The sequence below is a fragment of the Bos mutus genome, chromosome 26 (genome assembly GCF_027580195.1).
Source record: "Bos mutus isolate GX-2022 chromosome 26, NWIPB_WYAK_1.1, whole genome shotgun sequence".
NCBI classification, from domain to species: Eukaryota; Metazoa; Chordata; class Mammalia; order Artiodactyla; family Bovidae; genus Bos; species Bos mutus.
The window spans coordinates 30,727,078-30,752,364 of record NC_091642.1 but is presented as its reverse complement, the minus strand read 5'-3'; the positions used below and the strand labels follow the sequence as shown (position 1 = coordinate 30,752,364).

Genomic DNA, 25,287 nt, shown 5'->3' with positions numbered 1-25,287 from the left:
TTTACTTTTTTGAGCTCCAAAATCACTGCAGATTGTGACTGCAGCCATGAAATTAAAAGACTCTTGCCCCTTGGAATAAAATTTATGACCAACCTAGACAGCATATTAAAAGCAGAGACATTATTTTGCCAACAAAGGTCCATCTAGTCAAAGCTATGGTTTTTCCAGTAGTCATATATGAATGTGAGAACTGGACTATAAAGAAAGCTGAGTGCCAAAGAACTGATGCTTTTGGAATGTGGTATTGGAGAAGACTCTTGAGAGTCCTTTGGACTGCAAGGAGATCCAACCAGCCCATCCTAACTCCTGAATAGTCACTGGAAGGACTGATGCTGAAGCTGAAACTCCAATATTTTGGCCATCTGATGTGAAGAACTGACTCATTGGAAAAGACCCTGATGCTGGGAAAGATTGATGGTGGGAGGAGAAGGGGATGACAGAGGCTGAGAAGGTTAGATGACATCACTGACTCAATGGACATGAGTTTGAGTAAGCTCCAGGAGTTGGTGATGGACAGGGAAGCCAGGCATGCTGCAGTCCACGGGGTCGCAAAGAGTCCGACACGACTGAGTGACTGAACTGAACTCTTGGATAACCACTTATTCTCTCTGGGACTCAACCTACCCATTTATAAAATGAGGCAGTTGGCCCCAGTGACATCCTTGACTGCTTCTTTCTTAAAAATCCATGCTTCTGTTTTCCTCGAAACTCCTTTTCCTTTCCTGAAATACTGAATGTACTGTGATACATCTTTGGATTCTATACTAACAGAATTAACCTCTAGATTGTTAAATCTGATTTTCATGCAAAGTTTTTGTTCTTTTGTTCTGTTGCAGTAGCAGGAACAGCCCTGGCAGCTGCCATGCTGTCAAGTGTGTTTTATAGGGCCAAGATCAGGATGAGGACTAGGAGCTGACATATATATTCTTTGATCTTCACTAACTATAAGGAGGATATTGTATTATTTTTATTTTACTACAGATAAAGAATCTTTGAGACTTTGAAAAACCTCTCCAAGATCACAGAAACCAGTAGAAGGAAGGGCCATAATTTAAACCCAGATCTGTCTGACTTCATGGCACTAGATGAAGAGGAGTATCTCAAAAACATAGGAAAATGTTCATTTCCCTCAAATCGGGTCTAATTCACACTCTATCACTGCCAAGGTGAGTGTGCACACACTCCACCCCATGCACCACACAGCCATCCCCTCTCTGTCTTCAGCCCTGGCTTACTTTTACCCTGCCTAAGTGTTGACCCTCAACACCCAACTGAAACTAACACCCACACCAGCACAGTAACAGACTGTCCAGTACTTGTGACTCAGTCATCAGTCATCTAAAACCTCCTGCCTAAACCCAATAAAGATCGTGATTCTGTTCACAAACCAACAGGATGACATCATTTAGGAGGACAGCTTTGACTACGCGTTATACAGAGTGACAGGGTAAAAGAGGGCACATGAGATGAGGAATTAGGACAGCTAGCTTCCAGAAGTTCCATTTTGGCTAATAACCAGTTTATAGCTATGCTTAATTTCTCTGGCTGTCAGATTTCTTATGTGTAAAATGAAGTTAATAATTTCTCTGCCACTTTAAATCTGAACTTCTATGATCTTACTTATTTCTAAGCAAAAGTGAAAAGTAAAGATTTATCTTTCCCTGTTATGGAAATGGAAAAGTTCCTCTTAGCAACTTCAAGTCTTCCATAAAGCATGATGAGAAACAGGCCTAGTAAGTCAACCAGGAGAATAAATAAAAGAGGATAAATTACAGGTGAGACAAATACTAGTTACATGAAGGTAAAAAGAAATGATCTGTGGATGAGTGAAGAGTGAATAGCTGGTTATAATCAAAGAGCTCCCTTCCCCCATCCTTACTCCCTCTCTCTTTTTCTAGGCTCTACTGCCTTTAGGACTTTAAAGATAGTTTGCATAAAAATGTAAACTGTCTCAGCTTTACCTCACTACAATGACCCAGAACTAATCAAAAGTTGTGAATGGATTGCTCTTCTCATGTGATAAATCTGTGTGCAAAGAAATGTGGCCCAAGGGGATGAGGAGAATACCTTTCCCATTTTTCTCAGTTCCAGTCCTACTGGTGAAATATAATCTTGTAGATAGTTATCCTCCCTTCCATTTGACGTAACAGTCACATTCCACAGATGCTTGTTTACTGAGGGCTTCCCTAGTGGCTCAGACAGTAAACAATCTCCCTGCAATTTGGGAGACCTGGGTTCAATCCCTGGGTTGGGAAGATGCCCTGGAGAAGGGAATGGCAAACCACTCCAGTATTCTTGCCTGGAGAATACTACAGAGGAGCCTTGTGGGCTACAGTCCATGGGGTCGCAAAGAGTTGGACACAACTAAGCGACTAACACACACACAGAGGGTGGGTGATCAGCTACAATGTCCCTCTGTGGATAGAAATTCTGTGAGCATAACACTAGAAGTGAAGGTGGAGCAGCAGAATTTAGAGGATGAGAGAAGAGACACAAAGCATAGAAAAGGCAGAGGAACAAAAGGGAGGAGATAGCTTAAAAAAAAAAACCTAGTAAGAAAAGGTAATCACCCTAACTTTCCACAGTCTCTCTGTAACTGCCCACAAGGTTCCTCCAGCCTGATGATCAACTTCTCCTCACTTTCTAAGACTCTACCCCAATGACACTCTCTGATTCCCATAGTTCTTGCTATTTTTCAGAGCACCAGGCAAATACCCCTCTCATCTTACCTGTTACTTTATTATACTTGTTTATCTTTTATTACACCGAAAGCCTGAGGGCAAGGGTCACATCCAATCTCCAATACAGCTCTATACTGGGTCACACAGGAGGTACTCCCAGGCTTAATGAGTTGATATGGTCACATCCATTGGGCACAGGCTAGATTCTATCGAGGCAGAGGGCAGGAGCACTCACAGGTTAAAAGCACAGGGTGTGCTTTTTTTTTTTAAACCCTGACCTTTTTTTTTAAACCCTGACTCTGCCACTTACTAGCTGTGTCATCTTGGGAAAGTTACTAAGCCTGTTTCTTCATCTTTTCATCATCATATCCACCATCCTACTTGCATCTATACCCATCTGTTCTGCCTTCCCTCTTGGTAGAATGGAAGAACTGTCTCTGCTCTGATCAAACAGGCCAATCTCTCTATTGGTTCACTGTTCCCACTCCCGCCTGACCCTCAAAGACTTTGTTTCGGCAATTAGCTACCGCCACCACCACGACCTCTTCAGTGTGCCCACTCTAACCACCAGTCTCATAAGCCTGTGAATGTTTCCCATCCTACAAACATCTGTTGGCTCCTCAGTCCAACGCTGCCTTCAGGTGCTACCCCATTTCTTTGCTTTCCTTTATAGCATACTTCCGCTTTGAAAGACTTCTGAGCAAGCAAATACTCAATGCTTCTATTTCCTTACCCCTCAGCCCACAATGTGGGAGACCCGGGCTGAAACCCCAGGTTGGGAAGATCCCCTGGAGAAGGAAATGGCAACCCACTCCAGTATTCTTGCCTGGGAAATCCCATGGACAGAGGAGCCTGGCAGGCTACAGTCCATGGGGTCACAAAGAGTCAGACACGACTGAGCGACTACCACACACAATAAGGCTTTTATCCCTTTGCTATCACTGTACTGAAACTGCTCTTGACAAGGTCATCCAATCCAATGGCCATTCCTGGAACTCACCTCACTTGGCCTCTAAGTCGCTTTTGGACACAGTCACTTTCTCTTTCTTGAAGAGCTTCCTTCACTTGACTGCCTGCTCCTTTTCCTTTGCTGATTTATCTCCCTAGTCTTGCATATTTCTAAATAGTGGCTGCCCCAGGTCTTCTCCTTTGTACCCAACTACCTAGCATGGGCTTCCCAGGTGGCACTAGTGGTAAAGAGCCTGCTTGCCAATGCAGGAAACCTAAGAGACTTGGGTTCAACCCCTGGGTGGGGAAGATCCCCTGGAGGTAGGGCATGGCAACCCACTCCAGTATTTTCGCCTGGAGAATCCCATGGAGAGAGGAGCCTGGTGGGCTACAGTCCACAGGGTCACAAAGAGCTGGACACAAACATGCCCCACACCTAGCACACAGCAGGAACTCAAGGAATTCCTAGACTAGGAATGTGGTTTCCAATTCTTAGTTCAGCTGCCTTTCAGCCTAAGGGTTAATTAGGAGGAGTTGTAAAGAAGATCCTATCTATCATTAAGGTTAAAAAAAACTCAAGGGATATCAATACAGCTGCAGCCTCCAGCTATGTGGGAAGAGAGGACCTGGAAATGAAGAAGACAGATATCTAAGATTAAAAAGTAAATTCCCCAGTAAAGGAAGAGACTATGAACTAATTAAAAGACAATTGACTGGGACAGAGGAAGAAAGACACAGAGAGAAAAAGAATCTGGGAGTACTGTAAAAAATAAAAAACAAAGACTAGAATATAGGAAAACAAGAGTGTTAAAAAGAGTGTAAACCTTATGATGAACTTAAAGATGAGTTAGGCGAAGGTTACAAATCTTGGGGACGTTACTAGTATGAATGGGTCAACATTTTGAAAACTTAAGTAACTTCATGATAAGCTAGCAGTCAAAAGTATATCTGTGAGGAAGGATTAAATATTTATATATATACATACATATATGCTCTTAAATTCATAGATACATGTAATTTAACAAATAGTTTTCAACAGATAAGAGTACTAAAAAACATTTGGCATAAATTTTTTAATTAATTTTTTATATAAATTCAGTTCTTTTAACTGGAGGCTAATTACTTTACAATATTGTAGTGGTTTTGCCATACATTGACATGAATCCACCACGGGTGTACATGTGTTCCCCATCCTGAACTGGTGATTCATTTCACATATGATAATATACATGTTTTTAATAATAGCCAGGACATGGAAGCAACCTAGATGTCCATCAGCAGACGAATGGACAAGAAAGCTGTGGTACATATACACAATGGAATATTAGTCAGCAATTAAAAAAATACATTTAAATCAGTTCTAATGAGGTGGATGAAATTGGAGCCTATTATACAGAGTGAAGTAAGCCAGAAAGAAAAACACCAGTACAGTATACTAACGCATATATATGGACTTTAGAAAGATGGTAATGATAACCCTACATGAGAGACAGCAAAAGAGACACAGATGTATAGAACAGTCTTTTGGACTCTGGGAGAGGGCGAGAGTGGGATGATCTGGGAGAATGGCATTGAAACATGTATATTATCATATGTGGCATAAACTATTTTGGAATTAAGTTGTCAAGAGTCTGTCGGGATCCCTCCACCTTGAGCACTTACAGATCTGAGTTTTCCAAGTGTTGTTCGCTACCACCCACTCTCAGATGTCACCGTCACTCCTTAAGTCTCAACACGCTGGCAATACAGGCTGGCACAGCAAGGAAGCACATACAGCTGCACAATGAAACCCGCCTGGATCTGGGCCCCAGCTCTCTCACTTACCAGCTGTGAGACTGGGCAAACCTCAGTTTTCTCTTTATCAGATGTGGACAATTCTGGGAACTGGAAAAGTATATAAAAGCACCTTGCACATTGTTCAACAAAGAATAAGCACTCAATTAATTTTAATTTCTCTCACCATTCAGCTCCTATCACCAGTTCCAATCACCATTTCAGTTCCTATCTTCCAGACCGCTCACTCCCTCTTCTCTTTTTCTCTATCTATACTTTTTTCTTTAATCTCATTAAATATTATGGCTTTAAATAATGTGTATGTGCTAACAGAATTGCTCAAAATTCTCCAAGCCAGGCTTCAGCAATACGTAAACTGTGAACTTCTAGATGTTCAAGCTGGTTTTAGAAAAGGCAGAGGAACACCAAAGATCAAATTGCCAACATCTGCTGGATCATCAAAAAAGCAAGAGCGTTCCATAAAAAACGTCTATTTCTGCTTTACTGACTATGCCAAAGCCTTTGACTGTGTGGATCACAATAAACTGTGGAAATTCTTCAAGAGATGGGAATACCAGAACACCTGACCTGCCTCTTGAGAAACCTATATGCAGGTCAGGAAGCAACAGTTAGAACTGCACATGGAACAACAGACTGGTTCCAAATAGGAAAAGGAGTACGTCAAGGCTGTATATTGTCACCCTGATTATTTAACTTCTATGCAGAGTACATCATGAGAAACATTGGGCTGGGAGAAGCACAAGCTGGAATCAAGATTGCCGGGAGAAATATCAATAACCTCAGATATGCAGATGACACCACACGTATGGCAGAAAGTGAAGAGGAACTAAAAACCCTCTTGATGAAAGTGAAAGAGGAGTGAAAAAGTTGGCTTATTTAGAAAATTAAGATCATGGCATCTGGTTCCACTCAGTTCCGTTCAGTCACGTTCGACTCTTTGCGACCCCATGAATCGCAGCATGCCAGGCCTCCCTGTCCATCACCAACTCCTGGAGTACACCCAGACTCACATCCATCGAGTCAGTGATGCCATCCAGCCATCTCATCCTCTGTCGTCCCCTTCTCCTCCTGTCCCCAATCCCTTCCAGCATCAGAGTCTTTTCCAATGAGTCAACTCTTTACATGAGGTGGCCAAAGTTCTGGAGTTTCAGCTTTAGCATCATTCCTTCCAAAGAAATCCCAGGGCTGATCTCCTTCAGAATGGACTGGTTGGATCTCCTTGCAGTCCAAGGGACGCTCAAGAGTCTTCTCCAACACCACAGTTCAAAAGCATCAATTCTTCAGCGCTCAGCCTTCTTCACAGTCCAACTCTCACATCCACACATGACCACAGGAAAAACCACAGCCTTTACTAGACAGACCTTTGTTGGCAAAGTAATGTCTCTGCTTTTCAATATGCTATCTAGGTTGGTCATAAATTTCCTTCCAAAGAGTAACTGTCTTTTAATTTCATGGCGGCAGTCACCATCTGCAGTGATTTTGGAGCCCAGAAAAATAAAGTCTGACACTGTTTCCACTGTTTCCCCATCTATTTCCCATGAAGTGATGGGACCGGATGCCAATGATCCTCATTTTCTCAATGTTGAGCTTTAAGCCAACTTTTTCACTCTCCTCTTTCATCAAGAGGCTTTTTAGTTGCTCTTCACTTTCTGCCATAAAATTTGGTAATTTTTCCTTATTACCAAATTCAGACTTAAAATGAAGAAACTAGGGAAAACCACTAGACCGTATGACTTAAATCAAATCCCTTATGATTATACAGTGGAAGTGAGAAATAGATTTAAGGGCCTAGATTTGATAGAGTGCCTGATCAATTATGGACTGAGGTTCATGACATTGCACAGGAAGACAGGGATCAAGATCATCCCCATGGAAAAGAAATGCAAAAAAGCAAAATGGCTGTCTGGGGAGGCCTTACAAATAGCTGTGAAAAGAAGAGAAGTGAAAAGCAAAGGAGAAAAGGAAAGATATAAGCATCTGAATGCAGAGTTCCAAAGAATAGCAAGGAGAGATAAGAAAGCCTTCCTCAGCGATCAATGCAAAGAAATAGAGGAAAACAACAGAATGGGAAAGACTAGAGATCTCTTCAAGAAAATCAGAGATACCAAAGGGACATTTCATGCAAAGATGGGCTCAATAAAGGACAGAAATGGCATGGACCTAACAGAAGCAGAAGATATTAAGAAGAGGTGGCAAGAACACACAGAAGAACTGTACAAAAAAGATCTTCAAGACCAAGATAATCACGATGGTGTGATCACTCACCTAGAGCCAGACATCCTGGAATGTGAAGTCAAGTGGGCCTTAGAAAACATCACTATGAACAAAGCTAGAGGAGGTGATGGAATTCCAGTTGAGCTATTTCAAATCCTGAAAGATGATGCTGTGAAAGTGCTGCAATCAATATGCCAGCAAATTTGGAAAACTCAGCAGTGGCCACAGGACTGGAAAAGGTCAGTTTTCATTCCAATCCCAAAGAAAGGCAATGCCAAAGAATGCTCAAACTACCGCACAATTGCACTCATCTCACATGCTAGTAAAGTAATGCTCAAAATTCTCCAAGCCAGGCTTCAGCAATATGTGAACCGTGAACTTCCTGATGTTCAAGCTGGTTTTAGAAAAGGCAGAGGAACCAGAGATCAAATTGCCAACATCCGCTGGATCATGGAAAAAGCAAGGGAGTTCCAGAAAAACATCTATTTCTGCTTTATTGACTATGCCAAAGCCTTTGACTGTGTGGATCACAATAAACTGTGGAAAATTCTGAAAGAGATGGGAATACCAGACCACCTGACCTGCCTCTTGAGAAATCTGTATGCAGGTCAGGAAGCAACAGTTAGAACTGGACATGGAACAACAGACTGGTTCCAAATAGGAAAAGGAGCACGTCAAGGCTGTATACTGTCACCCTGGTTCCATTACTTCATGGCAAAAAGATGGGGAAACAGAGGAAACAGTGTCAGACTTTATTTTTCGGGGCTCCAAAATCATTGCAGATGATGACTGCAGCCATGAAATTAAAAGACACTTACTCCCTGGAAGGAAAGTTATGACCAACCTAGACAGCATATTCAAAAGCAGAGACATCACTTTGTCAACAAAGGTCCGTCTAGTCAAGGCTATGGTTTTTCCAGTGGTCATGTATGGCTGCGAGATTTGGACTATAAAGTAAGCTGAGCACCGAAGAATTGATGTTTTTGAACTGTGGTGTTGGAGAAGACTCTTGAGAGTTCCTTGGACTGCAAGGTGATCCAACCAGTCCATCCTAAAGGAGATCAGTCCTGGGTGATCATTGGAAGGACTGATGTTGAAGCTGAAACTCCAATACTTTGGCCATCTCATGTAAAGAGTTGACTTATTTGAAAAGACCCTGATGCTGGGAAAGATTGAGGGCAGGAAGAGAAGGGGATGACAGAGGAGGAGATGGTTTGATGGCATCACCGACTCAATGGACATGGGTTTGAGTAGACTCCAGCAGTTGGTGATGGACAGGGAGGTCAGGGGTGCTGCGGTTCATGCGGTTGCAAAGAGTCGGATATGACTTAGCGACTGCACTGAAGAGAATTTATGTCTATGTGCTCTCAAAATTGGCCCCAAATTTATGTCCCCAGGCTTAACTCCTCTGAACTCTGGACTCTACATCAAATTGTGCAGTTGATCTCTGCCCTGTCCCACCTCCCCCACCAACCAGAGTCTCCTGTACTCTTCACCATTAATTGAGAAATTACTGGCAACTCCAGTCCTTCCAGTTGCTCAGCCTCAGCGTTGTCCTCATTTTGTTCACCTCATATCCAATCCACTAGCAACTCCTACTGGCTCCAACTCAAATATACCTTATATCAATATATGATGCTCAAAATAACTGAGCACTTTCCCTCATCCCCACTCTACCATCCTGGCCCAAGCTACATCATCTCTTGCCTAGATGATAGCCTGCTAAGTGGTCTCTCTGCTTCTGCCCTTGTATCTCTGCTGCTGCTGCTGCTAAGTCGCTTCAGTCATGTCCGACTCTGTGCGACCCCAGAGACGGCAGCCCACCAGGCTCCCCCGTCCCTGGGATTTTCCAGGCAAGAACACTGGAGTGGGTTGCCATTTCCTTCTCCAATGCATGAAAGTGAAAAGTGAAGTGAAGTCGCTCAGTCGTGTCCGACTCCTAGCGACCCCGTGGACTGCAGCCTACCAGGCTCCTCTGTCCATGGGATTTTCCAGGCAAGAGTACTGGAGTGGGGTGCCGCTGCCTTCCCCGATCTTGTATCTCTATCTACTGTCTATTTTCAACACCGCAGCCAAAGTGACTCTATCAAGTTCTAAGTCACATCATGTTGTTCCCCCGCTCAGAACCTTCCTGGGGCTTCTCCACTTTGAATGATGGACTTACAAAGCCCGCACGTTTATAAACTGGCCTCCTTGCTATTCCTCAAACACCAGGCATATTCTCATACTTGCAATTCTAGCTGCCTGAAAAAAAAACCCTAACCCCAAAATGGCTTGGCTGAATCTCTAAAATCTTTCAGATATTCATTCAAAGCCTTAAGGCATTACCTTAAGGGGAGATATTTAGGAGCAAGATTCCAGATGCCGAAGAGGCTAACTCTACAAATTACCATCCATTGCACTGACTTAGATAAACAGGGTCATGGCCGATATGGAAAGTAACTACAGCTATGATTCAAAGGCAGCTAGACAGACAGAAAGGATAATAAACACAGGTCAGTACCAGTATGATCACTAGAGTTTCAAAGATACACAAATATGAATGATACTACTATATCTTTTTTTATTAATTAGTGTATATCCAGTGCCGGATCACAGTATGTGCTCAAGAAATACTTAATGAGTAAAAAAGTCACTTTTCCTTGAGATTTTCCCTGATTCTATAGGTTCTTTTACCTTCTAATAATACACATATTTTTACTTATTGTCTTCCCAAGGGGGCAGAGATTGCTGCTGTAACTCTAGAACCCTGACTGGAATACAGTGGAAGCTCAACCATATTTATTGAATAAATTACTGTCCTAGAGTCCTTCCTGGAGAAAGCAATGGCACCCCACTACAGTACTCTTCCCTGGAAAATCCCATGGACGGAGGAGCCTGGTGGGCTGCAGTCCATGGGGTCGCTAAGAGTCAGACATGACTGAGCGACTTCACTTTCACTTTCATGCATTGGAGAAGGAAATGGCAACCCACTCCAGTGTTCTTGTCTGGAGAATCCCAGGGACGGGGGAGCCTGGTGGGCTGCCGTCTATGGGGTCGCACAGAGTCGGACACAACTGAAGCGACTTAGCAGAGTTCTTCCTCTTTGGGGTCTTGCTGCTGAATGCATCTGATAAAGTAAACACAGGAGTCCCCACACTCAGGTAACTAGCCAGTGGCAGCAGGAACGCTTTTGGCTGCGGCAGGAGGCGGGTCCTTTCACTAAGTGCTGCAAAGCCTGGATGAAATCTAAAACCCTGGAGCTTTTACAGCTTTTCCACCCCTCTTCCTGGAGCTGAGGGTGAGGAAATGTTCACAAACCTACACTACAAACTGCAAGAAACAGGGATTCACAGGCTAATTATAACTAAATTAACCATTTCCAGCTATATATCTTGACAGACATTAAACCATCCATCCTAAGAGGAAAACTAGCTTCTGTCCTGAATCACAGACCCCAAACGGCTTCTGACTATGGTTGCTGTTTCATACCAAGAAAAAAATCCATTTTAAGTAACTGAGCTAATTTTTACTGCGCCAACACCCTAAACTAGATGTTACACAAGCTGAGGATACTATTTGTTTGTTTTTTAAATTATGTTTGTATTTTTAATTATTAGAAAGAAAAATCATTATTTATTTTACAAAAACATTTATATCTTGAAAGACTACAAAATGCCTTAGCTTTAAAACTCTATTTATCTTTTACTAGTTTAAGAATTCTTACAACTGAGGCATTCCAAGAAGTCTTCAGAATAATAAATTGCTTCTATATGTAGAAAAACTATACTTTTAAGTTTTTAAAAATCTGTCTGGACTATTACGTATCACTTCAGTGTACAGAGATTATTATTCCATATCGATCATTCTCTAAACCTAATGACTCTCTGTAGTGGATATTAAATCTCACCCAGTATCTTGCTGAAAACATTACTTTTCTGAAAAACATATTCTGACTTAATGTGTGAGATGTGTGCGTGCTCAGTCGTGTCCGACTCTCTGCGACCCCATGGACTGCAGCCCATCAGAACCTCTGCCCATGGAATTTTCCAGGCAAGAATACTGGAGTGGTTTGCCATTTCCTCCTCTAGGGGATCTTCCCAACCCAGGGATCCAATCCGCATCTCCTTTGTCTCCTGCATTGGCAGGCAGATTCTTGACCACTAGCGCCACCTGTGAAGGACAGGGAAGCCTAGTGTGCTGCAGGACGTGGGGTCACAGAGAGTCAGATATGACTGAGTGACTCAACAACAACAAAGCACTACCTATCCAACAGTCATTTAAAATTCAAATTAAAAATCACCCCGAGTGTAGCGAGTGGCGTAGGGGACAGGGTCGCCCCCGGGTCCACGATGCAGCCCCCGGATGAGGCCGCAGTATTTTCCTTATATGATCGGGCCCCATGGCTGACAGCGCCGCTGGCCCGGAGCCTGAGAGGATTATGAAAATGTGTCAGGAGAAATGGGGCCAGGGACCCGGGGGCTGGGAGGTTAGGGGGAGGCAGTTAGGCTAAGATTTGGGTGATGTTAGGGTGGTCCCTGCAAGCCCTGGTCGATGATGACGTGACCACTGCGCAATCTGAGTTCTGGGAACTAGGTGATGGAGCGTGTTCTGAGAACGGACTGAGACCGGAAAAAAAATAAAATAAAATAAAAAAATAAAAATCACCCCGAGAGTCTCTGCTCAACCTTCCTCTCTTAGCATTACCTTAAAGGGAAAAGTTTAGGAGCAAGATTCCAAATGGAAGAAGCTAACTCTACAAATTATCATCCACTGCACTGATTTAGATAAACAGGGTCATGGCCCACATGAAAAGTAACTACAGCCATGATTCAAAGGCAGCTAGAGAGACAGACAGTGTGATAAACACAGGTTAATATCAGTATGCTCACTAGAGTCTCAAAGATACACAAATATGAATGATACTACTATATCCTTTTCATTGATCAGTGTATAGCCAGTGCCTGGTTCATAGTATGTGCTCAAGAAATACTACTTGCTGAGTAAAGAAATGAATGTACAGCCCTGACAAATTCAAGCATGCGAACCTCTCCTAGAGATAGAAAAGAACTATGATATGTTAAAATGAGATTCTCTCAAGGCTACAGGATGTAGTCCTAATCAATGTTTCTAAAAGAAACATATACAGGGAAATCTGAAATTTTGGACTAACCCTGAGTATTTCTACTGCTTCAGAAGCCAAACTATCAGATTTGAAGGTACCCTTTTTTGTTGCTGTTGTTCTATTTTGGTTTTCTTCTGACCATGACACATGGCTTGTGGATCTCGGTTCCTTGACCAGGGATTGAACCTGGGCAACAGCAGTGAAAGCCCAGAATCCTAACCACTAAACCACCAAGGAACTCTTGGTACTGTGTTTTAGATGTGGACTTTAATTATTAATTAGCAACTCACTTGACCAGAACCTCCTGGAAAGCAGACAACATCTATGTTTGTTATTATGTACCTTGTCCTTAACACAGTGCCTGGCACCAACATTTGCTGAATGAATAATGACTGAACTGACACCATCCTGAAGTCCACTATAACATGTCATTCCTCAATACACTATACTCACAAATATGCCTCCTAATGTTCTACCCTGTATATATCCAACTGAATGCAGAGTTCCAGACAATAGCAAGGAGAGATAAGAAAGCCTTCTTAAGTGAACAATGCAAAGAAAGAGAGGAAAACAATAGATGGGAAAGACTAGAGATGTCCTCAAGAAAACTGGAGATACCAAGGGAACATTTCATGTAAAGATGGGCATAATAAAGGACAGACATGGCAAGGACCTAACAGAAGCAGAAGAGATTAAGAAGAGGTGGCAAGAATACACAGAAGAATTGTACAAAAAAGGTCTTAATGACCTGGATAACCAGAATGGTGTGGTCACTCACCTAGAACCAGACATCCTGGAATGTGAAGTCAAGTGGGCCATAGGAAGCATTACTATGAACAAAGCTAGTGGAGGTGATGGAATTCCAGTTGAGCTATTCCAAATCCTAAATGATGATGCTGTTAAAGTCCTGCCCTCAATATGTCAGCAAATTTGGAAAACTTAGCAGTTGGTCACAGGTTTGGAAAAGGTCAGTTTTCATTCCAATCCCAAAGAAGGGCAACGCCAAAGAATGTTCAAACTACTGCAAAATTTAACTGATTTCACATGCTAGCAAGGTAGTGCTCAAAACCCTTCAAGCTAGGCTTCACTAGTATGTGAACCAAGAACTTTCAGATGTTCAAGTTGCTTTTAGAAAAGGCAGAGGAACCAGAGATCAAATTGCCAACATCCATTGGATCATAAAAAAAAAAAAAAAAGAGAATTCCAGAAAAACATCTACTTCTGCTGCACTAAGCTGAAGCTTTTGACTGTGAGATCACAACAAACTGTGGAAACTTCTGAAAGATGGGAATACCAGACCACTTTACCTGCCTCCTGAGAAATCTGTATGCAGGTCAAGAAGCAACAGTTAGAACTGGACATGGAAAAACAGACTGGTTCAAAATTGGGAAAGGAGTACATCAAGGCTATATATTGTCACCCTGCTTATGTAACTTCTATGCAGAGTACATCATGTGAAATGCCTGCCTGAATGAATCACAAGTTGGAATCAAGATTGCTGAGAGAAATATGAAGATGATACTACCCTAATGGCAGAAAGGAGAAGGCAATGGCACCCCACTCCAGTACTCTTGCCTGGAAAATCCCATGGATGGAGGAGCCTGGTAGGCTGCAGTCCATGGGGTCGCGAAGAGTCGGACAGGACTGAGCGACTTCACTTTCCCTTTTCACTTTTATGCATTGGAGAAGGAAATGGCAACCCACTCCAGTGCTCTTGCCTGGAGAATCCCAGGGACGGTGGAGCCTGGTTGGTGGGCTGCCGTCTCTGGGGTCGCACAGAGTCGGACATGACTGAAGTGACTTAGCAATGGCAGAAAGCAAAGAGGAACTAAAGAGCCTTTTGATGAAGGTGAAAGAGGACAGTGAAAAAGCTGGTCTAACACTCAACATTCCCAAAACTGAGATCATGGTATCTGGTCTCTCACTTCATGGCAAATAGATGGGGAAAAAGTGGAAACAGTGAGAGACTTTATCTTCTTGGGCTCCAAAATCACTGCAGACAGTGACTGCAGCCATGAAATTAAAGAACACTTTGCTCCTTGGAAGAAAAGCTATGACAAAACTAGACAGCATATTAAAAAGCAGAGACATCACTTTGGTGACAAAGGTTCATATAGCTATGGTTTTTCCAGTAGTCATGTACGGATGTGAGAGTTCAACCATAAAGAAGGCTGAGGGCAGAAGAACTGATGCTTTTGAACTGTGCTGCTGGAGAAGACTCTTGAGAGTCCTTTGGACTGCAAGGAGATCAAATGAGTTGATCCTAAAGGAAATCACTCCTGAATATTCACTGGAAGGACTGATGCTGAAGCTAGGGTTCCAATACTTTGGTCACCTGATGGGAAGTACTGACTCATCTAAAAAGACCTTGATGATGGGAAAGATTGAGGGCAGGAGGAGAAGGGGATAACAGAGGATGAGATGGTTGAATAGCATCACTGACTCAATGGACATGACTTTGAACAAACTCCCAAGAGACAGTGAAGGACAGGGAAGTCTGGCATGCTACAGTCCACGGGGTCACAAATAGTCAGACACAACTTAGTGACTGAACAACAACAACCAATGTCAAGTTGCTTTCGCAACACAGAAAATGTCACGTTCGACTCTTCTGCGACCCCAAAGACTGTAGCCTTCCAGGTTTCTCTGTCCACAGGATTTTCCAGGCAAGAATAGTGGAGCGGGTTGCATTTCCTTCTCCAAGGGATATTCCAGACCCATGGATCAAACATCTCCTATACTGCAGGTGGATTCTTTATCACTGAGCTGCCAGGGAAGCCCACAAGCAGAAATACTGAACACAGAGTGAAAATTAAGGTTGACCAGGACAAGAGTACAAAGAAAAGTGATCAGGATCTATCAGTTAGTATTGTTTGTAGCCGTTGCTATGCTATGAATGTATTTATAAAGCTTGTGTGTTTCAATGGCCCTGTGTGCTAACAATGAGTCACTCTTGCAATTAAAATAAATATTAATAAGCTTATTTGCACAGTATATTTTATATAAGCCTTGTAAGTGATGGTCCAAGAAATGTAAAATTTTAGAAGCAAAATTAAGTCCTTAAATTGGCAAGTCTGACTCATGATTCTGTGCCGTGTTAAATCTTGCTCAGAGGCAAACATTCTATTATTTTGTTGTTGTTTAGTCGCTAAGCAATGCCCAACTCTTCTGCAACCTTGTGGACAGTAGCCTGCCAGGCTCCTCTGTGTATGGGATTTTCCAGCTAAGAATACTGGAGTGGGTTGCCATTTCCTGCTCCAGGGGATCTTCCTGACCCAGGGATCAAACCTGCGTCTCCTGCATTGGCAGGTGGATTCTTTACCACGGGGCCACCAAGGAAGCCCTCTATTATTTTAATACTAGCCAAATACGTTTGCTAAGTTTTTCCCAGTGCTTGTATTTGCTACAGATTGTAGTTCATTTAAGTATTTTTAACTATAGTTCAAGTATTTTAACAAAAGAAATGCAGAGGAGATGCAAATATTAGTACTGAACTATTATGCAGTATGTTTCTGCTGTTGTTTAGTGGCTAAGTCGTGTCCAACTCTTTGTGACCACATGGACTGTAGCATGCCAGGCTCCTCTGTCCTTCACTATCTCCTGAAGTTTGCTCAAATTCTCATCTAGTGAGTCAGTGATGCCATCAGAAGGCAGACAGAATGAAAACCACAATCACAGAAAACTAATCAAACTGATGACATGAACCACAGCCTTTCTAACTCAAGCCATGAGCCATGAGTGTAGGGCCACCCAAGACAGACGGGTCTTGGTGGAGAGTTCTGGCACAACGTGGTTCACTGAAGAAGGGAATGGCAAACCACTTTAGTATTCTTGCCTTGAGAACCCCATGAACAGTATGAAAAGGCAAAAAAATAATAAAACCACAATCACAGAAAACTAATCAAACTGATCACATGGACCACAGCCTTGTCTAACTCAAGCCACGAGCCATGAGTATAGGGCCACCCAAGACAGATGGGTCATGGTGGAGAGTTCTGACACAATGCGGTCCGCTGGAGAAGGGAATAACAAACCACTTCAGTATTTTTGCCTTGAGAACCCCATGAACAGTATGAAAAGGCAAAAAGATAGGACACTGAAAGATGAACTCCCCAGGTTGGTAGGTGCCCGATATGCTACTGGAGATCAGTGGAGAAATAACTCCAGAAAGAATGAAGAGACAGAGCCAAAGCAAAAACAGCATCCAGTTGTGGATGTGACTGGTGATGGAAGTAAAGTCTGATGCTGTAAAGATGCAAATAACTGAATCATTGGAAAAGATCCTGATGCTGGGAAAGATTGAAGGCAGAAGGAAAAGTGGACAACAGAGGATGAGATGGTTGGATGGCATCACTGACTCAATGGACATGAGTTTGAGCAAGCTCGGGAGTTGCTGATGGACAGGGAAGCCTGGTGTGCTGCAGTCCATGGGGTCACAAAGAGTCGGACATGACTGAGCAACTGAACTGACTAACTGATGCTATCTAACCATCTCATTCTCTGCCACCCCCTTCTTTTGCCTTCAATCCTTCCCAGCATCAGGGTCTTTCCAATGAAATTAATATGTTGTACACTATTTCAATAAAATTTTTTTTAAGATGTGAATATTGTCACAAACTTATTGTCTAAAATTTGAATTAGCAAAACAACATTGCTTTCAATGGCGAAGTCAAAATCATAGCAAGCAGACAGAATATTTTAATTGTTAATAAATAGAAAGAACAGGGATTTCCTTGGCAGCCCAGTCGTTAAGATTTTACCTTCCAACGCAGGGGGTGTGGATTCGATCCCTGGTAGCAGAGCTAAGATCCCACACACCTTTTGGCCAAAAATCCCCAAAACATAAAATAGAAGCAATATTATAACAAATCCAATAAAGTCTTTAAAAATGGTGCACATCTCTGAAGAAAGAAAGAATGTATATATGAATAACTGAATCATTTTACTGTATAGCAGGAATTAAAACACTGCAAATCAACTGTTGATTTCCTTACAAATGATAGTCAAATAGGAAAGAAAACAAAAGTGAGGGTACTACAAATTGTAATACAACTTCATTGCTTTACCAGGTCGCTGCATTGAACACAAAGCCAATAATTTTAGCATCAAACTGGAAGCACTGGAAAGCTTGAAGATAGAGCTTTACTTCCTTCAATGTTCATTTATGTTTTCTAAAATGTGAAAATTCTTGTGGTGACTCATGACCTCTGCCTTTTCGATGATCTTCAGTTTGAATATAATGATAGAAGTACTATGACCTCTAAAAATATTACTCCTCCTGCTTTTTAAAATAAAAAAAAAAATAAAGCATTATCAAATTAAAAAAAAATAAATACAAATAGTTGCTAGAAAATAAAAAGAAAACCTGTCTGTACAAAAAAAAAAAAAGAGTACGAGCTTATGCAAAGCAACATGTGCCCTAGTGGCCCCACCAAGACACTTTTGGATACACTCAACAATTCAACCAACATCAACAGAAACTTTCTATGTCTGAGACATCAGTCACAAAACAAAGACCAATACCATCAGCCATCAGATAGGGTAACTAATGCTTGTGTATTTAAAATTTTGTTTTAAAAATCACTTTTAAATATTAAATATCTGTGGTATCATTTTATAGTTTTAAAACTTTTTATTTAACATTTATTTTGTTAATATTCCCTTCTTTTAATATTTTATATTATCAGATACCTATTATATTAATTTTCTAATTCTGATAAATATCAATATTTTATGATTATGTAAGATATTAGGGTTAGGGGAAGCTGAGTGAAAGCATAGGGGAGCTCTACTATTTTTGCAACTTCTTTACAAATCCAAAATTAATGTAAAAAGTAAAAAATATTTCAAAGTTTATTATCAGCTAGAGAATAATTTTACATGTTATTAAGATACATAATCTAATATTTTGGTTCATAATAACACATGCATTTATTTCATATATATATACACATAAAATCTCTGAAACTTTTAGTATAATCCTAACAGAAAAACTGTTCACTATTAATTTTTATAGTTATCACTATTATTAACAAAATATAAAGAGCCTTTAAGAAAATACAGAATAATTTATAACTTTAGGATTACCAGGAATTCCAATTTCTTGTTTCAGAACCTCACAATTACTATCCTTCAGGAATTTGGAAACACTGGCTGACCACAAGCAACTGACAGAAATAAATGCAAGTCCTCTCTGGAGTCATGTCTTAATTCATCTCAGATCTTGATATTTTCCAAACACTATGACTAGCACACAGAAAAAGATAATAAGACACATGATGAGTGTAGACCACATGAATAAGAACTATGTGACATTAAAAACACTCCCAGTAAGACTTAATACCTTGAAATTATCATCAGTTCAGTTCAGTCACTCAGTCATGTCCAACTCTGTGACCCCATGGACTGCAGCACGCCAGGCCTCCCTGTCCATCACCAACTCCTGGAGTTTACTCAAACTCATGTCCATTGAGTTGGTGATGCCATCCAATCATCTCATCTTCTGTCATCCCCCACAGACTATAAAACAACTATCCTTACCATATGTAAAGAAAATAAAAACTGAGTTGAAAGATACCTGCAGGAACAGAAAACTATAAAAGGTAACACATCAGATTTGGGGAGAAAAAAAAATAGAGCTTCTAGTAAATGAGTCCTCATGACTTCATAATTCCAGAGTCTTAAGAAGGAGCCATATGAAGAATAGTATAAAGGCTATATACATTTATGTGTGAGCTCTCATGGAAATCCATACACCATCCTATACTTAAACTGAATCCATTCAGTGTATTCCCTGTTGGTCTAACTAGATTCACACTGATACCCATAAAATGGAGTTGAATGTAAACAAGAGTCATGTATATTCTGCTCTAAAACCACCAAGCACAAACCAGAGCCCCCAACTGACTACAGTTCAAATAAATAAAGTCATACTCCTTCTTCCTATACTTAAGTCTTGCAATTAGAAGTGTTTCTTAAATATATTTTTTCTAATTTCTCAAACTCCTATTAAATACCTACCATACCATACGCATAGCTAGGCATCTGCCCATTCATTTTCTTATTAAAAAAAGAAGGAGCAATAGCTACAAAGAACCTAATTTTTTTTTAAAATAACCTAATTTTGGCTCACCACTGGACTACTTTGCTACTATTAACTATATCTAACAAGGAGACCAGAATCTTAGCACCAATAGTCCCTAGCTCCCTAGCAGTCCAAGTTCAAAGAAACAGTGGAGGTAGGAGATCTTCGAAAGCTCTGGAAGGTAGAGCAGAAACTTCAATTTCATTCAGTTAAACTCAATTCAACTCATCAAGTATTTACTGAGTCTACTACTTATGTTGAACACACCAGGTGTGTGGGAAACGTCACACCCACTATCACACAGGAGCTGTCTTCTCAATAGGCTTAAAATTTTCATGGAGAGGTATACAAATAACTAAATATTAATCAGGATTAGACAAATACTATATCAAAAGTTCTTTAAGGATTTCCCTCGTGGTCCAGTGGTTAGGAATTCATCTGCTAATGCAGGGGAGGTAGGTTCAATCCCTTGTCTGGGAGGATTCCATACACTGCAAAGCAACTAAGCCTGTGCGCCACAGCTACTGAAGCCCACTCACCCTAGAGCCATGCTCAGCAACAAGAGAAGCCACTGAAATGAGAAGGCTGTGAACTGCAAGGAAGAGTGCCCCCACTTGCCGCAACTAGAGAAAGCCCACATGCAACAACGAAGACCAAATCCTGCCAAAAATACCTAATTTCTTAAAAGTTTTAAATTTTATGCCTTAAAGTTCAAGATTAGAGATTGTATGGGACTGTACTGGAGGGTTAAAGGCTGGTGTTCAAACTGATTAATTTCTGCCTCTTCCAAGGGACTGCTTATATTGCTGGATGTACTTTTTTATGAAGACAGAAAAAGACGACCTTAAGAGGCACTATCAGTGACTGCAAGAAATAAGTAATTTCATCATATTAGCGATTGATACAAATAATACACCTACTAAAAATCAATCAGTTCAACAGTAACACTGCCAATACTGTATATGGTGGAGTCAGATAAAGAAAAGTCTTTGTGATTAAGACTATAACCACCTACTGTGGGTCTTTCATTGTACAGAACTTTTAGAATTAAAAAAAAAATAGAAGGAACACCAGCTGAATTATTAAATTAGTTCTGAAAAAGAAGGTCAGTAGAACAGGACTTCCTTGGTGGGCCAGTGGTTAAGAAATCTGCCTGCCAATGTAGGGAACACGAGTTCAATCCCTGGTTGGGCAAGACTCCACGTGGCACGGAGGAACTAAGCCTGTGCAGCACAACTACTGAAGCCCACACACCTGGAGCCTGTGCTCTACAACGCGAGAAGTCACTGCGATGAGAAGCCTGTGCACCACAAGCAGGAGCAGCCCCGCTTGCCCCAAGTAGAGAAAGTCCTGGCACAGCAACGAAGATTCAGTGCAGCCAAAAAGAAAAGAAATACATTGAAAAAAAGAAAGGTCGGTGGAATAAAAAAAGAAGAACAGTTTCATCCGTTAGTACCTGTCCATTACTGGAATGTTGAATATAACATTTCTCTGGAACACTACTAATTCTAGAAAGTATCATTATTGAGAAATTATTGCCACCTGGAATTTGAGAGACTTTTGTTCTGCCACCTGTACATCTAATGCAAGAATGGTTTACAAGTGTATCTCAAAAACTGTATGTATAGAAGGTGATGGAGAATCTGAAGCTTGCTGTATCTTTGAGGATATAGCACTGAGCCAGTGTTCCCTTCGGATTCCTTTTCAGGCCCTCGGAAGTCATCAAGCTACCTGGCATTCCCCCAAGAGTTCCGATACTCATATTAAATGAACGCCCTCTTGAGGACATGTCTAAGGGCTCACCCTCGTGCTTTACCTTGAGAGCAAACGTTGCCGCTGCCACAAATGACCTGTGGGTCCAGTGACCTGGCTGGTCTCTAATTCATCACCCTGCAAGTGCTCCAGGACACCCTCCCAGAGTTGTACCCCTGATTTTGGAGTTCCCACAGAACTATGCCCACTGGCACAGCAATTCTTGCCTGAGCATATCTTAGACAGAGGTTTCCTTTCTTTCTGTAATCCATTTGCTTTCCATCTTTCAGAAAATTACTCAATTTCTGATCTTCCAATAATACTCTTTCTTCTTGGATTTTTTTTTCATTCACTTTTAGAGATCTAAAGGAAAGTGAAGTTGCTCAGTTGTGTCCGACTCTTGAGACCCCATGGACTGTAGCCCTCCAGACTCCTCCATCCTTGGGGTCCTCCAGGCAAGAATACTGCAGTGAGTAGCCGTTTCCTTTTCCAGGGAATACCCAGCTTTTATTTATTAGGATCCTGCAACTCCTAGATCCATAGAGTGCTTTTTATTACTGACTTTCTCAAGGAGATATAGGTTTAGAGCTTTCCAGCATGTATGCCAAAGGGCATGCAGTCATGCTCTCTCCTTGTGCCCTAGACCAGCTGCTGTTGTCTCACTCTTTTCCTACTTTATAAACTATTTCTTCTGGCAGTCTGGTGAATACAACTGGAGAATACACCAGTATTCTGGTGAATACAACTAAGTCCGTGCGCCACAACTACCAAGCCTGTGCTGAGAGCCCAGGAGCCACAACTGAAGCCCGTATGCTCTAGAGCCTGCACTCTGTGACAAGAAGAACTGCCACAATGAGAAGTCCCTGGACCACATCCAGAGAGCAGCCCATGCTCGCCAAAACCAGAGAAAAGCCCACACAGCAACGAAGATGCAGCACAGCCAAATAAATAAATAAAAAGCAAATTATTCCTTAGTTGTCCATCAAAAATGGTAACATATCCCTAAAAACTTGGGTAGGCTGTTACTTGGACTTGAGGGTATTAAGAAATAAGTATATACTATCTTCTAATCACTTACCTCTAAGTTGCTGGAGTTCCATGTTCAAACTCTCAATGTTATTCTCATAGAACTCAAGATTTTGAAGGGTCTCTGCCCTCAGTGATTCCTCTTGCTTCTCCTCCAGCAGTAAGTTGAGCTCTTCCTGAGCCCTGCGGCACATATCCAAGTCCTGTTCCATCTCCTGAATCCTCACCAAGACCAAGGGACACTGGGAAGTCTGGTCCAAAGTCTTGTCAACATTCTCCGGGCCCTCCTTTTCTAGGCTCTCCCAGCCAGGACGGTTACAGGTTAAGAGCTTGGGGGGTACTGCATTTGTTCTCTGCTGGGCCGAGGGAGGCAGGGGAGCTGGGCGAGAGGGTCTCATTGCCAGGGGTGGATCCAGTCTCAGGTTCTGGTCTCCCGGCACATGGGGAGGAGTAGATGATGGAGTACAGGGACGGGGTGGTGGGGGCCTTAGAGCTTTTCTCCTTTCGGGCAACTCCTGCTGAGTCATTAGCTTCGAGGAACCTCGGAAAATATCCTTTTCGGAGTTAAAGTCCATGATTGAAAAGTGGCGCAAGATTTTATCTGGTTCTGGGAAGGGCCCTGACAAGCTCTTCTCAAACTCTATCAGTTGCTGCGTCAACTTTGAATCCAGGTCCGTGCTGCCGTCTCCTTGTGACCGTGTCATGGCTTCCAGGGCGGGTGCCCTGTCTTGCAGACCAGGCTTCGTCTCTGATCTGTCTGGGGCGGAGCAAAAGCTGGAAGCACTTTCTTTGGGTGTGCAGTGCTTTTTCACACATCTTGCCAGGCCATGGAGCTGAGAGCTCAGTTGGCTGGGTCTGACTGCCCTGGAGGCACTGAGGGAAGAGGCGCTGTGAAGAGGTGGCCCTGGCTTCTGCAGGGTTTTCGGCTGGGAGTATGAAGTTCTTCTGGGAGGTAGGCTGGAGTAGTCTCGAGTCCTTGCTTCTAGAGGAATAGAGTCAGAATACTGGTCTGGGCTTGGGTGGCTTCCTCCTCTCATAGAATAATACTGGTTTCTCTGCAAATCAGGATGAAAAGGTACTGGAGGTTGGGACGCAACACCATTGACGACCTCTGAAGGATCTGTCGTGGAAGAGCATTTGACAAGCTGCTCGTGCCCCGCACCTGGGCTTCCCGGGGGCCCTCCTGAGGGATCTGCGTCCCAGTGAGACTGTTTATTTTCTTCACACTCAGAAGTCAGGTGCTCCAGGGTAGAAGTGGGTGTTTCAGAAATAACACAGTTGGACTTCTCTGCTTTATACTCATGAAATTCATGTCTTTTTCCTTCTGCTTCTAAGGAGTTCTCTGAACAATCCAAAGGTGTGTCAGGAATGTTGGTGAGGTCGCTCTCCTGTGACAGATCCATGGTTTCCTCTACCCTTGTTTGAGGACATAACTTTACAAACCGGTAAGGAAAGATGCCTGTCCTGCCTTTCAGTGACCCTTCAAGCCAGCCATCTTCCAGGGTGCCCAGGATTCGGATTTTATCACCTACTTCAAAATCCAGCTCATTTGGCTCCAGGGCCTGGAATCTGTAAAGGGCAATTCCATAGGTGCCCGGCTGCTCACTGTCCTCTTCTGGCTCTTTCTCCTCTCCTGTACTGGTATCTACTTCACCGTTACTAATGCAGTCATCACAATTTCCAGAATTGACCGATTCATCCACAGTCCTTAGGGGCCCCAAAAGCTCTACAAAACCTTCTGGAAAAATGCCTCTTCGACCGTCTAGTTCCCCTTCAAACCAGCCTGGCTCAGGAATTCCAATAATGGTAATCACATCCCCTTCTCTGAAGTCCAGCTCCTCATCCAGCTGGGCAGAAAGCCCCATCAGGGCCCGGGCTTGTCCCATGGAATATTCGGGGATCTGGAGAAGAGCACTCTGTGAGTGCCACTGCCGACTCTGTGAGGAGAGGCAGAGCTCCCTAACACACGAGGATGGGAAGAAGCCCCGGGCACCCCAGCAGTTTCGGCCCTGCAGCCAGCCACCAGTGAGAGTGCCATCAAGAATCACTAGGTCACCTAAAGAAAGAAAAGAGAAGCAGAGATAATGACTTCCATTATCACCCCTGGAAGACAGTGGTATAAGTAATAGTGCAATTCATCATCTTAAACACCTACCAAATTCAAGGGAATGTAAGTCTAGGCATAAACACTTTTTGACAATTTAGTTACAATAGAGTGAACATTCCTATAAACCTGTGGTTTCCAAAATGTGGTCCTCAAAACCCTGGGGGTGGATCCCTAAGAATCTTTCAGAGGGTCTGTGAGGTCAAAACTATTTTTTTTTTTTTTCACTTCATCCAAAACAATGTAATGTGGCAAACTGAATACTGATTTAAATAAAATAATCTAGATTTCTCCTATTTTTAAATTAAATTTTTAAAAACACTGTTGAGTGCATTGCATGGCTTGCAGGATCTTAGCTCCTCGACCAGGGATTGAACTTGCACCCTCAGCAGCGAAAGCACAGAGTCCTACCACCAGGGACCACCAGGAAATTCCCTAGATTTCTTCTACTAAACCAAATATTAAAGACATCTGCAAAAAATGTAAACAAATGTTACTATTCTTACTAATTTTTTTTGTTCATAAAATGTTATTCATGTTAATGTTAATATACATTAAAAAAATAAATTGATAATTTAAA

The 25,287-nt window shown here is 42.2% G+C and overlaps 1 protein-coding gene and 2 non-coding genes across 4 annotated transcripts in view; 2 read left to right on the top strand and 1 right to left on the bottom strand.

Moving 5' to 3' along the window:
• DNMBP (dynamin binding protein) overlaps positions 1-25,287 on the bottom strand; it is a 120,349-nt gene that overhangs the window by 49,566 nt on the left and 45,496 nt on the right. For both annotated transcript variants that reach the window (XM_070364001.1, XM_070364002.1), the window contains one exon: positions 22,656-24,659. In XM_070364001.1, the coding sequence (XP_070220102.1) occupies positions 22,656-24,659 (2,004 nt within the window). The remainder of the gene's footprint in view (positions 1-22,655; positions 24,660-25,287) is intronic.
• LOC138985876 (small Cajal body-specific RNA 17) lies at positions 11,955-12,097 on the top strand. The gene has a single exon (XR_011462838.1). It is a non-coding gene; the product is annotated as a small Cajal body-specific RNA 17 (non-coding RNA).
• On the top strand, positions 12,165-12,247 carry LOC138985872 (small Cajal body-specific RNA 18). Its single transcript, XR_011462834.1, has one exon. It is a non-coding gene; the product is annotated as a small Cajal body-specific RNA 18 (non-coding RNA).